At 42.3% G+C, this 14074-nt stretch overlaps 1 protein-coding gene across 3 annotated transcripts in view; it reads left to right on the top strand.

Annotated features, from left to right (window-relative positions):
- The window catches only part of RYR3 (ryanodine receptor 3), a 507269-nt gene that overhangs the window by 384469 nt on the left and 108726 nt on the right, over positions 1-14074 (top strand). For 2 of the 3 annotated variants that reach the window (XM_040969181.1, XM_040969179.1), the window contains exons 44-45: positions 10645-10825; positions 11862-11973. In XM_040969181.1, coding sequence (XP_040825115.1) covers positions 10645-10825; positions 11862-11973 — 293 coding nt within the window. The remainder of the gene's footprint in view (positions 1-10644; positions 10826-11861; positions 11974-14074) is intronic. The other variant, XM_040969180.1, reaches the window with a different exon arrangement.

Below are 14074 nucleotides of genomic sequence, written 5' to 3'. Positions count from 1 at the left end.
ATAACAAACACAGGAATCTTAAGTTTGTGTTCATTTCATTTTTATTACCAATTGTTGTAAGACTATTAGAACATTTAAAGTGGAAAGACTCTGATAGATGTTGGGAGATCCCAAGCCCCCAACACTAATGTCCTGTTTTTAAAAAGGGAATTTCTGGCCACGTTCATAGCCTCTACCCATCAGTGGAAGATGAAAAAGGATTTTGCAGATTATGGTAGATACTAAGTGTTCATGGTAGGTGATGATGTTGGTTCTAACACTGGATGGTGAACAGTGATAACAGTGATAGCAAAACATGATGGTTGTGTCCTAGTCATGGTGGGATGGCAGGCTGTTACCATGGGTGAGGGTTAATGATGGCAAATTTGATAAAGGTAGGTTTTGGATGGCAATAAGTAAAAGTATTAGTGGTGATATAGGTGGTAAGGAGTGATAATAGCTGATATATACTAAGCATTTACCATCTGCCAGGCAACATTCAAAGCACTTTTACATGTGTTAATTTATTTACACTCTACAACAATCCAGTGAAATAATACCTTAGTCTCTTTGGACTGCTTTAACCAAGATGCCATACACTGAGTAGTTCCAAACCAAGAAAAAATTATTTCTTGTAGTTCTAATAATCATTAGGTCAAGATGCTATCAAACTTGATATCTGGTGAGATTCCCTGGTTCATAGATGATTTTCTTGCCATGGCCTCACATAATGGAAGGGGTAGGATAGCTCTCTGGGCTCTCTGGGTGTCTTTTTCATGTCATTAATTCGATTCATGAGGGCTTTGTTCTTATGGCTTCATTGTCCATGAAAGCCCCCTCTGCTAATATTAATCACATTGGACATTAGGACTTCAACAGGTGGATTTGACAGAGGTGGGAGAGACACAGACATTTATACTATAGTATGTTATCTTTTTCATTTTACAAATGAGGAGTTTGGTGCATAAAAAATTAAATATGTTCCCCAAAGTCACATAGATAGCTGGAAAAGACACCAGAATTTTAAACAAAGCAGTATGATTCCAGGGCAAAACTTAATTCACCATTGTGCAATTGCTGTTTTCTTAGATTGTATCCCAAATGAACAAGGAGATTTTTCACTTTGAGCTTGTCCAAAATGTGGCATTATTTAATTGCTGTTTAGTGTTAATCTTTTTAAACTAAGAAGCCAAATTAAATGCTTTTACTATATCAAATAAGATTGAAAATTTTCCAATTTTGATATTTGATACAGCAAAAGCACTTAACATTATCTTACTCGTGATTCTCCCATCCTAGCACTAACCAGGCCCGGCCCTGCTTAGCTTCCGAGATCAGATGAGATCAGGCACATTCAGGGTGGTATGACTGTAGACCTTACTCATGATTCTTTGTGTTAAATCCTGCTCAACTAGATTTGTCTTTGAAAGAACTTTTTGAAGCATATAATTTTTCTCCTCTATCAGCTTGCAGAGAAGCCCAGGGTGTTCAACTCGGGAGTAATTCAATTGAGACGTTCCCCTTACCTAGAAGTTGCAAACTCAAACACAGATGTGTCTAAATTTCTGGGTTTATCTTTTCCTACTGTAGATTCTGAGAAGGAAATGATCTCCAACCAGTTCACAAGAAAAAAGGAAAAGTTGTTTCAGGGTATTTTCAGCAATACCTTCCGAGGGTTCAAAGTGAATTGTGAAGAACATAGTTTTTCATGGTTTTGTTGAATCTGCTAGGAAGTTATCAGTAATGATAACTTAGGTGTCTTTCAAATGACAAAGGAAGAACATATGCAGGGCTGTAAGAAGTATCAGCTGACAGGCCCAGCGCAATACCTTAGTGACTAAATCCTCAACTTGCATCCGCCAGGATCCCATATGGGTACCAGTTCATATCCTGACAGCTCCACTTCCCATCCAGCTCCCTGCTTGTGGCCTGGGAAAACAGTGGTGCAAGACCCAGTGCCTTGGGACCCTGCACCCATATGGGAGACCTGGAAAAAGTTCCTGGCTTCTGGCACCACATCACCTCAGCTCCAGCCTTTGTGACCACTTGGGGAGTGAATCCATGGATGAAAGGTCTTTGTATCTTCTTCTCTCTGTATATCTGCCTTTACAATAAAAAAATTAATAAATCTCTTTTTAAAAGTATGAGCTGTGCTCTAGAAGTTCTGCCCTGAATAGTCACTTGAAACAAAGCCAAAAACAGAGAAAATTCACCCCCCCCCCCTTTTTTTAATGTATTGATTTGTACTGGAAAGGCAGATACTCAAAGAGGAGAGACACAAAGATCTTCCATCTGCTAGTTCACTCCCCAAGCAGCTGCAACAGCCAGAGCCAAGCCAATCTGGAGCCAAGAGCCTCTTCTGGGTCTTCCATGTGGGAGCAGGGTGCCAAGGCTTTGGGCTGTCCTTGACTGCCCTCCCAGGCCACAGGTAAGGAGTTGGATGGGAAGCAGAGCAGCTGGGATTAGAACCAGTGCCCATATGGGATCCTGGAGTGTGAAAGGTGAGGACTTTAAACAGTAGTCCATCACGCTAGGCCCCAAATCCCTATTCTTGCTCCCACTCCTGTATCCATCTACCAGCTATTATATAATAAATAACATTATAATTCAATACATAGAATGACAAGTGTTTATTTCATATTTATCTGCAAGAGTTGGAAAAATCTGCTGACCTGGGGTCTGCTGCAGTGACTGGCTGATCTACTTGTCTCATTCTGGGGTGCTAACTCGATCTCTGATTCACTATCTGTCCACTGTTAGTGACATATGCGTATTCTGGGCTCAATGGCACAATAAATGGCGGAGTTGATGAGAAAATGAGTAGACAAGGTCTGCCTTGCTTTTTGTGCTCTCACAGTGGTTTGTGAATCCCCAGCTTCTCCACTCCCACTCTGCAAGGCTCTGAGAAGAATGCATTCTCAGCACTTGCAATGACTTGGTTTCTACCAGTTCCCTAAACCCTGTATTAAAGTTGGGACTTGCCACCCTCAACGTAAGGTATTAAATCCTAGCCATAACCCAGCCTTGTGATTCTCTTAAATCAACTAATTCTCTGACTGGATTCGTTCATGCTGGAATCCTAGGGTTCTTCCTACTGCATTGGAACTTGAATAAAGATATGCTGTTTTCCTCAGGACTTCAAAACATGAAGTGATCAATCCAGATTCTTGTACCCAGAGGCAATGAAGTGAGCAATAATTACCGTTAGCGTCCCATCCAGTCATTTTCAGGATCTACCTTGAGGCTCTATTAAGTGTAGTCACTTACTTAAGAAATATTCTTGAATATCTATTATAGACCAGCAAGATCTGTGCATGCATAGTTAGAGAATTTGTACAGCTCTGCAGTGATAGAATATGTGGCCTGGTTGGGAAAGCTGAACAAAAAGAGCAGGATATTTGCGAAGAACAGATCCTCTGGGGCTGCGATGTTGAACCTGTTGTGGAGGGTGGAGTTCCCTAAGTCAAGGGTTGTGCCACTAGTGTGAAAAGACAGCATTGCAACTGAAGGCCCTTTGAAACCAAAACTGTTATTAGAACATGGAGAATAAGGAAATCAATGGACTTAAAATCACATTTTTGCAGTTCTACTCATTGTCCCTGTGGTGATTAGTAGTGCTTTAGCAGCGTAAAATACAGCAAACCATTTCATGTCCATCCAAACGTTTAGAATGTTAAGGAAAAGTGCTAACATGAAAACAGTGTTGGGAGCTTTTGAAGAAAGACGCTGTGAACATTCATGCTTTGAACAGTAGCTCATTATTCATTTTTGGAACTCAAGAAAAAAGCATTGTTGCAAGCTCTTAGACAAAACCAGTTTACCTCCAAGTCTGTTTCCCTTGAAAAATGCCCCCAAGGTCAGTTTTCAGCTTCACACAGTCAATTTGGTTGACAGTCAAGCCTGCTGAGTTACAGGTAATTAAGAATGTTCTCCCCCTTTCTAATCAGGCTGTCCTCGCTACCTTGTGAACACTCTGGAAAGCCTTTCCTTGGTCTCCTGTGATCAGCAGCACTAGCTGCACGTCAGCTCCTTCCTCTTGCAGGTTGTGCTCACGCACCTCAATGTCCACAGTTCGTAATCAAGGAATGGCTACTGAATCGGTCACAGGAGCCAGCCTAACCAGCTTCTGCACACCAGAGGTTCAGATAAAGTGAGGCTAATTCGGCAAATGAATTTCAATAGCAAGCAATATGGAACTCAGTCTAATTTTTCAAATTCTGATGCACGTTGAGGTTCCATATCCTGTCAAACTCCATGATGCTGGTCACTGTGGAACAAGCTAAGTGGAACTCAACTGGTCACTATGGAACAAGCTAAGTGAAACTCAGCATGCTGTGAAAATTGTGCCTGGCCCATAGGCAATTATTTCCATCAGGCAATGGACAGAGTCAGTGCAGTGTTTAAAGAACCTTAATAAACAGGACTGTTTTTTCTATATTACTGATTTGAATTTCAAAATTTTAGCTTCATTATTCTTATCAAAGATATTTTTTATTTATTGGTTTTCATTTTCTTTGAGTGGCAAAATGACTGAGATCTTCCGTCCCCTGGTTCACCACACAAATGTCCCCAAACACCATGGCAGGGTCAACCCGAAACCAGAAGAAGGCCAAGATTGATCCCGGTCTCTCACATGAACAGCCTGGACCCAAGCAACTTGATCCATCATGGCTACTTCTCAGGACTCAAGGTAGCCAGGACTTGAACCAGGTATTCAGATATGTAGGATATAGACATGCCAAGCAGTAGCCTAACCGCTGTGCCACTTACCTACCTATGATCTTATAATTTTTTCAATGCAAAAATGACAGCCACGGCCTGGCATGATAGTGTAATGGTTAAGGTCCTCACCTTGAACTTGCCTGGATCCCATATTAGTGCCAGTTCTAATCCTGACAGCTCCACTTCCCATCTAGCTCCCTGCTTGTGGCCTGGGAAAGCAGTCCAGGATGGCCCAAAGTCTTGGCACCCTGTACCCGCATGGGAGACCCAGAAAGAAGTTCCTGGCCCCTGGCTTCAGGTCAGCGCGGCACTGGCCGTTGCAGCCACTTGAGGAGTGAATCATTGGATGGAAGATCTTCCTCTCTGTTGCTCCTCCTCTCTGTACATCTGCTTTTTGAATAAAGTAAATAAATCTTTTTAAAAAATGACAGCCAAGATGACAGATGTGTGTACCACCTGATAAATATTGGAAGCCATAAATGAGCGAGAACTGTGAGTTACATCTATGACTAAGCATATTTGCTTTTAAATATGTTGATTTCCTAGTACTTTTTGAAAATTTGCGAGATGGGGAGAAGGAGGAGAGAGGATGGGGAATAGAGACCAGGAGTGAGAGAAAGAGGTTGTCCATCTGCATGTTCATTGCGAGGGCTGATCCAGGCCAAAGGTGGAAACCTTGATGGGAACTCAGTGATTTGCTCTATCACTTCTGCCTTTTGAGGTCTGAATTAGCAAGAAGCCAAGTCAGGAGCCAGATCCGGGTATCAAACCCAAGCATTCTGATATGGGACATGAGCCTGTTAACCAGTGTCTTAGTCATTAACCCACAGGCTTACCCCCTACTGTTTTTCTTTATCTCTGCTGTTAGGAATCTGTATCAAGTATAGTTAATTGGGCATCACGGGCATGGCACTTAATGTCATCCCTTTGATCTCTTCTCTACACAATGTCGCACAACCTCCTCTTGATCAAATCTTTTGAGAATATGCTGATTCTTCCTACCATACCACTGTTGTGATCATTTTATTTTGTAACACCTTTCTGAAAATATTCTTTACCTAAAATCTGGCTTAATAAGAATGAATCCTTTTTTGATGTACATTGCGTGAAACTTAAAGGCCAACTACTTCACAAGAAATTGATCTTTCTTCAAAGATCAGACTAAAATAATAATGAATGCATGCTGATAAGCTGTTAAAATCAAGTTGAATGGAAACATTTCTGTTTCAAATTACACAATTCTAAAACATATTGTGATACATGTTTGCAAACTTGAGTCTGACCTGCAGTGTGGAGGTTAACTAAGGAGAGGCAAGCCACGCTTTAGGACAGGACTGATAGCTGTGGTTTCCGGTAAGCTCACCAGACTGGGAGGTATGCTTATAGATGAAATCATGAGAGGAGCCCAAGTCAAGGTCAAGCATCTAGGTGGCCAGCACAGCCCTCCATTCCCCCTGGACGTGGTGGAAGCACTTTGCATGCATACAGACTAGACTGCTAGATACGTACTAACATTGGAAGCAGCCCGAGTATCCCAACAAGGCAAATGTGAGCCCATGAGACTGGGCAGGATGCACACCCACACAGAGATTAAAATAGATTAAAAAGTTGAAACAAGGGGCCTGGCACGGTAGTCTAGCGGTTAAAATGTCCTCGCTTTACACACGCCGGGATCACATATGGGTGACAGTTCTAATCCTGGTGGCCCTGCTTCCCATCCAGCTCCCTGCCTGTGGGCTGGGAAAACCGTTGAGAACAACCCAAAGCCTTGGGGCCCTGCACCCATGTGGGAGACCCGGGAGAAATTCTAGGCTTCTGGCTTTGGGTCGTCTCAACTCTAGCAGCTGCAGCTGTTTGGGAGTGGAAGATCTTTCTGTCTCCTCTCTGTATATCTGACTTTCTAATTTAAAAAGAAAAAAGCTGAAACAAATAGCCACGTCTTCTGGGTTCCCATTCTAATTCTCTAATCACAACACTTCTACCTTGATCCACAAAGCTGTTCATTAAACAGAACTTGCACTGCTTGGATGGCTTTGAAATACATCTACAATTTCCTTGTTACTTCTTTCTGCAAAGATAGAGCTAAATTATTCTCCCTCTAAGGGTGAACTGGATTTAGTGAATCACATCTAATGGCAGTCAGAGTGGGTGACCAGGTTATTAAAACACCATAGCTTCTGCCTTACTCCGTTCTTGGATTATTTGCTCCAATGGAAGCCGCCCGCCTGTCCCAAGAACTTCAAGGCAATGCTGTAGAGAAGTTAAAATGCTAAGGAGCTGAGGCCCCCTACTGGCGGCCACGTGAGTGAGCTTGCAATTAGAACCTCCAGGCCCATTCCAGCCCCTACAAGACTTTAAGCCCTTACTGACAATTTCACTGCAATCTCATGGAAAATCCCAAACCAGAACTACCCGGCTTTGTTGTTCCCAAATTCCTGATCTACAGAAATTCAAAGATGCAAATGTTTCTTGTTTAAACCTGCTGAGGTTTTGGTATGTTAAATTTTTTCTCTTATTTTTACAATACAGTTCTATAAGTTCAGGGATTTTTCTCTTCTACCCTTCCCATTTCACCCTCCATTTTACCTATCTAATTACAATAGTAGAGTCCTTTAAAAACAGTCACAAGTATACCATTCGTTATTTACGTGTATCATGATATTGTAGGTATAGTCGATGGTAGAAAGTTCAGCATCCTATTGTCAAGATTTAACACTTTCTTTTTTTTTTATTATTATTTTTTTTTATTGTTGCTTACATTATATTATGTAGTACAGTTTTATAGGCGCTGGGGATCCCCCCCCACCCCTCCCATACCCCTCCCCCCATTGTGGATTCCTCCACCTTGTTGCATAAACATAGTTCAAGTTCAGTTGAGATTCATTGCTTGCAAACACATGCCTAGCATAAAGTTCAGCGTCTTATTGTCCAGATAAGTTCAGTGGCCTCTTGGGGAGACCTTCTATGGTCTGAAGATAGGTCTAACAGAGTAAAGATCCAGTCAGTTAAAAGCCCCAACAAGGCCTCAGTATCATTATACAACATTATGGAATTAATTGACATAGTATTGGGTAAACAATATGTTAAAAATAATGCAAGTTCCATTCTTCGAAACATCTGGGTTGAGACAGTATCAATGACAGGTTCAAAAAATAACAACCAAACAAAAAATTACAGGTTAAATCAAGGCAAACATGTGGTATCTAATCTTTTGGGATTCGCTCATTTCCCTTAGCATTATAGTTTCCAGTTGTGCCCATTTAGCCACAAAGAACTGCATTTTGTTTTTTTTAATAGCTGAGTAGTATTCCATGGAGTAGATGAACCAAAGCTTTCTTATCCAATCTTCTGCTGATGGGCATTTCGGTTGCTTCCATGTTTTCGCAATTACTGATTGTGCTGCAATGAACATAGGGATGCATGTTGGTTTGTCGTAAAACAGGTGTTTTGGATATATTCCTAGGAGTGCTATTGCTGGGTCATATGGTATGCAGATTTTGAGTTGTTTGAGTGTTCTCCAGACTGATTTCCATAAAGGCTGTACCAATTTGCAGCTCCACCAGCAGTGGAGTAGGGTTCCCTTTTCCCCGCATCCTCGCCAGCAAGCGTCGTTGGTGTTCTTGTTTATGTGGGCCAATCTTACTGGTGTTAGGTGGTACCTCATCGATGTTTTAATTTGGATTTCCCTTATTGCTAGGGAGCTGGAACATTTTTTCATATGTTTGTTTGCCATTTGGACTTGTTCCTTTGTGAAATGTTTGCCCATTTCCCGTGCCCATTTCTTGAGTGGCTTGTTTGTTTTGGTTTTTTGGTTGTTTTGAAGTTCTTTGTATATCCTGGAAATTAGCCTCCTATCGCCTATATCGTGTGCAAAGATCTTCTCCCACTCTGTGGGTTGCTTTTTTACTTTGTTGATTGTTTCCCTTGCTGTACAGAAGCTTCTTAGTTTGATGAGGTCCCATTTGTTTATTCTGTTCTCAACTGCTATTGCTTTTGGTGTCCTTCTTAGAAAGTCGGTACCTACTCCTAGGTCTTGCAGGGTATTTCCTACATTTTCTTGCAAGAGTTTGAAGGTTTCTGGATGTAGGTTTAGGTCTTTTATCCATGTAGATTGGATCTTAGTGTATGGTGATAGATGTGGGTCTATCTTTTTGTTTCTACAGGCTATCAGCCAGTTGTCCCAACACATTTACTAAAGAGTCCTTCCCACTTGCTTAAGCTGTCATTGGTCTTTTTGTCAAAGATTAATTGGCTGTATCTGTGTGGATTCCCTTTTGGTGCTTCTATTCTATTCCATTGATCTTCCTTTCTGTCTTTGTGCCAGTACCAGGCTGTTTTGATAACCACTGCTCTATAGTATGTCCAGAGGTCCTCAAAAGATGGAAGAACATCCCGTGCTCCTGGATAGGCAAAATCAATATCATTAAAATGTCTATACTACCACAAGCAATATACATTTTCAACGCAATTCCAATCAAATTGCCCAAAACATTCTTCACGGAACTGGATACAATGATTCAAAAGTTCATCTGGAAACACAAAAAACCACGAATAGCTAGAACCATCCTGAAAAATAAGAAATTAGCAGGGGGAATCACAATCCCGGACCTCTGGACATACTAAAGATTTAACACTTTCACTGGAAGTCCTCCTTATATTGGGAGTAGAGATGCATACTGCAGTGTATCTTCATTTCTCAGCATGCTAATCTCCATTGTACAGTTCCTCTAGATAAATATACTTATATACATGTTTACCTCTGTATGTATTGATCTTGTATTTTGCATGAAGATTGCCTTATATCAGAGAGAACGTGCAATATTTGTTCTATGGGAATTGGCTAATTTCGCTGAGCATAATGGTCTCTAGTAGCGTCCATTTTGTTGCAAATGTAGAATTTCTTTTTTTAATGGCTGAGTAGTATTCCACAGAGTAAATTTACCACAGTTTCTTTATCCATTCTTCTTTGTACAGGTATCAGGGTTGTTTCCATGTCTTCAGTATTGTAGACTGTGCTGCTGCAACTCAGCTTATCAAAATACTGCTTCTGTCACATGCTCAATCCTCCCAAAAATATCTTAGGGTTTAGTAGAAAGCTTATTCCTCAGGCTTCATCCAGTGTACAACATTTTTTAAATCTTGCCTTTAAGTCTTCGCTCAGAGATAAATTCTCAAGCATAAATGAAGATCTCGCCAGAGACAGGTGATATTTTTTATGAAGTTGTCTGAATAAACTTTAAACCTGCTTTTGAATATGAAAAGAAACAATGGTTGTACCTGCCTAGGTATCACAATTTTGCATAATCACTTGTTCAGAAAATGAGCCCCCCTCTGCTGCTCTGTACTTTATCTGAACCCGTGCCTTCCCTCAGGGCTATTTTAGAAAGAACCAATGAGATGTTTCATCTAGACCAGTGATTTGGAAAGCCCTGAGTCTTTGTCTAAACACATGGTGGTTTTAAATAATATTAGCCTCCACAAGAGTGTTTGAGTCTGGATAACATGCCCCAGGTGTTCCGTGAGGCACTCCGGCTTGGATTACCCATCTCCCTTGCTTTGAAGGAGAGCAGGTTGGCATGTAATCACAGAGTTCAAAAAGAGTCAGTAACTTCATTGTCTGGTCCCCTGTGAGTCCATTAGTATTATGTAGACAACCCCAACTATGTATTACCCGCCCCCTCTGAAGGCCAAATACGGTGAAATCATCTTAACAGTATAAAATCATGACCTTGAGAGTAAAATGCCATTCTATAATAATTACCATATTTCAAATAAACAGAGCCTGACCTAGTTTGTCAGAGTTTACCTTTCCATCCACAACTTTCAACCCCTAAACTTCAGAGTAGGTGACAAGTCGAATGAAACGCTGTTGTCCCAACCTCAGACACTAGAAAGAAATTCTGTCCTTTGCTGAGAGAAGCAAGCAGTGCCTCTCTTCCACAGGTGAAAGCGTGGAAGAAAATGCTAGCGTTGTGGTGAAGCTGCTCATCAGGCGTCCGGAGTGCTTTGGCCCGGCCCTGCGGGGTGAAGGTGGGAATGGCCTCTTGGCAGCCATGCAAGCTGCCATTAAGATCTCCGAGAGCCCAGCGCTTGACCTCCCCTCTCAGGGCTACAAGAGGGAAGTGTAAGTGGATGCAGTTGCCATCTGGCTTGGGTGTGGTTCATGAGTTGCTGCATGTTGTCAGTACTTGGATGAGTAAGGAGGTTCAGAAAAGCTCTCCCTGTTAGGGGAAGCACGGGCTATTTCCAGCTCTACTTAAAACACTTAACTTCATCAAGCATGTTGTCTCGACTCCTCTGGTAAACCTGCCAATCTGTATCCCCTGCGCCGTTCTATGCCTTTACCCCACTAACCCCATTGGAAAAGCACAGCAGTGGCGAGCTCTCGGCCACCAGTGCACCTCCAGACAGCATTACCACAGGAGGAAGACGTGTGGAACCTAGAATGCCTGGACAGGGGCCACAGTGATGGTCTAATTTGTTCATTAGACCACTTAGAATAACAATCTCATCCTGTCTCACTTGTAAAGATGAGTAGGGCCCTCCCTTTCCTTTTTTGAAAAAGTGAGAGTTTTTGATTTAACGCCCTAGCATGGGGAAGGGCAGAAGAATTACAGAACATTAAAAGACCCAGCATACAGTTGGTCAACTGCCTGATTCGCTTCTCTGTCCTCTATCATGTCTTAAGATTGTTTCTGTTGTCTTATTACAGCCTCTGTTAGATGAGGCTCTCAAGCCAGCTGGCTTTACTATTTGCCATCAGTTCACATAACCTAGTAGAGCTGGAAAGAACCCAAAACTATTGCTCTCCCAACTTCTTCATAACACATGAGAAAGCCTGAAGCTCAAGGCCGTATGACTTGATAGTGACAGAGCTAGGACGTGACATTAGCCCTCCGCTTGCAATGTTGTTTCTATGTATATTGAGGAGAAAACAGACAAAAATGAAACAGGTTGATAGGAGGCATGGTCCTCAGGATCAGCTCAGGGTAACACTCAGGAGCTCTGTGACTAAGACCACCTCCTAGATTTCCAGAGGGGGAGATAGTTCCATTGGAAAAATGAGACAAGCAGTGCTTCCATATCGAGCAGCTCAGATCTAATCCAGGGCAACACTTGCCGGGCATCCTCACACCTTTTCTGGGTTGCTTCTCTTTCAGCAGCTCAGAAGACGACGAAGAGGAAGAAGAGATTGTGCACATGGGCAATGCAATTATGTCCTTCTATTCAGCTCTCATCGATCTGCTGGGCCGCTGTGCTCCTGAAATGCATGTAAGTTATGGAGTTCCCAGAGAGAAACTTTGAGAGCCGTGAGCCAGCAACATTAGATAGCCTGTGTATACTATTCTAACATGCTTTCCACTAGGCTGCTTTTAGCTGGAATTCAAAAGTAGCTGCCACCTCTAATACCTGACTCTAGATCTTTCTAAGAAAGGACTCGTGAGGGCCCAGCGCGGTGGCGCAAGTGGTTAAGGTCCTCGCCTTGCATGCCTGGGATCTCATATGGGCGCTGGTTCTATCCCAGCAGCTCCGCTTCCCTTCCAGTTCCCTGCTTGTGGCCCAGGAAAGCAGTCAAGGACGGCCCAAAGCTTTGGGACCCTGCACCCGGGTGGGAGACCCAGAAGAGGCTCCTGGCTTCAGATCGGCATAGCATCGACCGTTGCGCTCACTTGGGGAGTGAATCATCAGACAGAAGATCTTCCTCTCTGTCTCTCCTCTCTGTATATCCGCCTTTCCAATAAAAATAAATCTTAAAAAAAAAAAAAAAAAGAAAGGACTCCTGAAGAGATCCTTGCATTGTGGGATTTCCTGGTGGCGCTAGTTGAGTATATCCTCTATACTTTTTGTTTTACAATCTCCCAAAATTATATTTCAGTATGCCTCATTTTGGCTGAAATCAAGCTTAACTGATGACCATGACCATGAGAACATTTTGCATAGAAAACCCTCTTTTCTTGATGGCTATAGCATTATGCCCCAGGAAAACTGTCTCTTTTAGCTCATATGTTGCTTTCCAGAGGTAGAATCTTACATACACAAAAAGATAACTCTTTTGCGGAATGTCTTCCCAGACTTCCAATTTTGAACTATAAAATCTGTTCTTTCTGTTTCTATTTGACCTCTGCTGAAGGTCAAGAGAATTTTACCTTGTTTCATAGAATGTCTTATACCATAAGAAAGAGAGAAATTCATTGCTTTTCTTACCAAAAAAAGGTCTGAACTTCAGTAAGGGAAGCTGATCACAATTCTTAGAATGCCCCTTCCTGATGTAATAAATCAGCCCTGTATCTATGTATTTTCATTTTTGTGCCTTTTAAGCAATTAAGGAAAAATTGTAAAGATTTATTTAATTTTACTGGAATGTCAGGTTTACAGAGAGAAGGAGAGACAGGGAAAAAGATCTTCCTTCTTCCATCCACTGGGTCACTCCCCAAGTGACTACAAAGGGCAGAGCTGAGCCGATCTGAAGCTGGGAGCTTCTGAGTCTCCTATGTGGGTGCAGGGTTCCAAGCCTTTGGACCATCCTCCACTGCTTTCTCAGGCCACAAGCAAGGAGCTGAATCAGAGATGGAGCAGCCAGAAAACTAACCAACACCTATATGGGATCCCATCACATGCAAGGCAAGTCGCCGAGCCATCATACCAGGCCTGCAATAAAGGAAATTAAAAAGAAGCCATAGGAAATATGAAGATGGTTTGTAATCTGAGTTGGGGTCTAGAGGAGGGAGTGTTCATTCTAAGGGCTTCTAATTATCCCTCAGGAAGGTGGTATGCAGTGGAGAGCCATCAGCCCACCTGGTACTCCAACACCACACACACACACATGCACACTTCTGAGAACCCCCTGGTGGGTCCCTGCTCTGTCGGTGATGGGGAAGAGAAAGATCGTCATTACCAACAGTCTCTCCTCTACCAGCAGGAATAGCAGGTGGTTGCCAGCAGAGGAGTACAAGCTTTTGCTTTTCCTGGGGTCACCCAGCACCCCATCCCAGCTCCCTGCCACCTGCCACTGCTGAGGGCCTGCTGTCTCATGTCAAAGACCGCCCATGCTGGGACACGCATGCATATATCTGTACATGCTGTCTGGCCCCTGGTGGCTGTTGGGATCACGTTGTTTATTCGGGGATAATTCCATTGACAAATTCAAGTTCTCTCAGCTCTTCTCTAGCCCCAGGACCAACTGAACTCTTGGCAATTGAAATACACAAATCATGTTTAAGGCGATTGTATCCCATATTTATTTTTATTTTTCTATACCTTTGTCAAAGCAATGGTTAATAATATTATACTACTATAGTTTTCATGATCTGCAATTACTTTAAAATTTACTACAAATGAGTGAAAGTTATGTTTCCATTTGATTGTTTTTATA

Source organism: Ochotona curzoniae, unplaced genomic scaffold (assembly GCF_017591425.1).
Source record: "Ochotona curzoniae isolate NIBS_2020 unplaced genomic scaffold, NIBS_Ocur_1.0 scaffold_4701, whole genome shotgun sequence".
NCBI classification, from domain to species: Eukaryota; Metazoa; Chordata; class Mammalia; order Lagomorpha; family Ochotonidae; genus Ochotona; species Ochotona curzoniae.
This window is presented reverse-complemented; position numbering and strand designations above follow the sequence as displayed.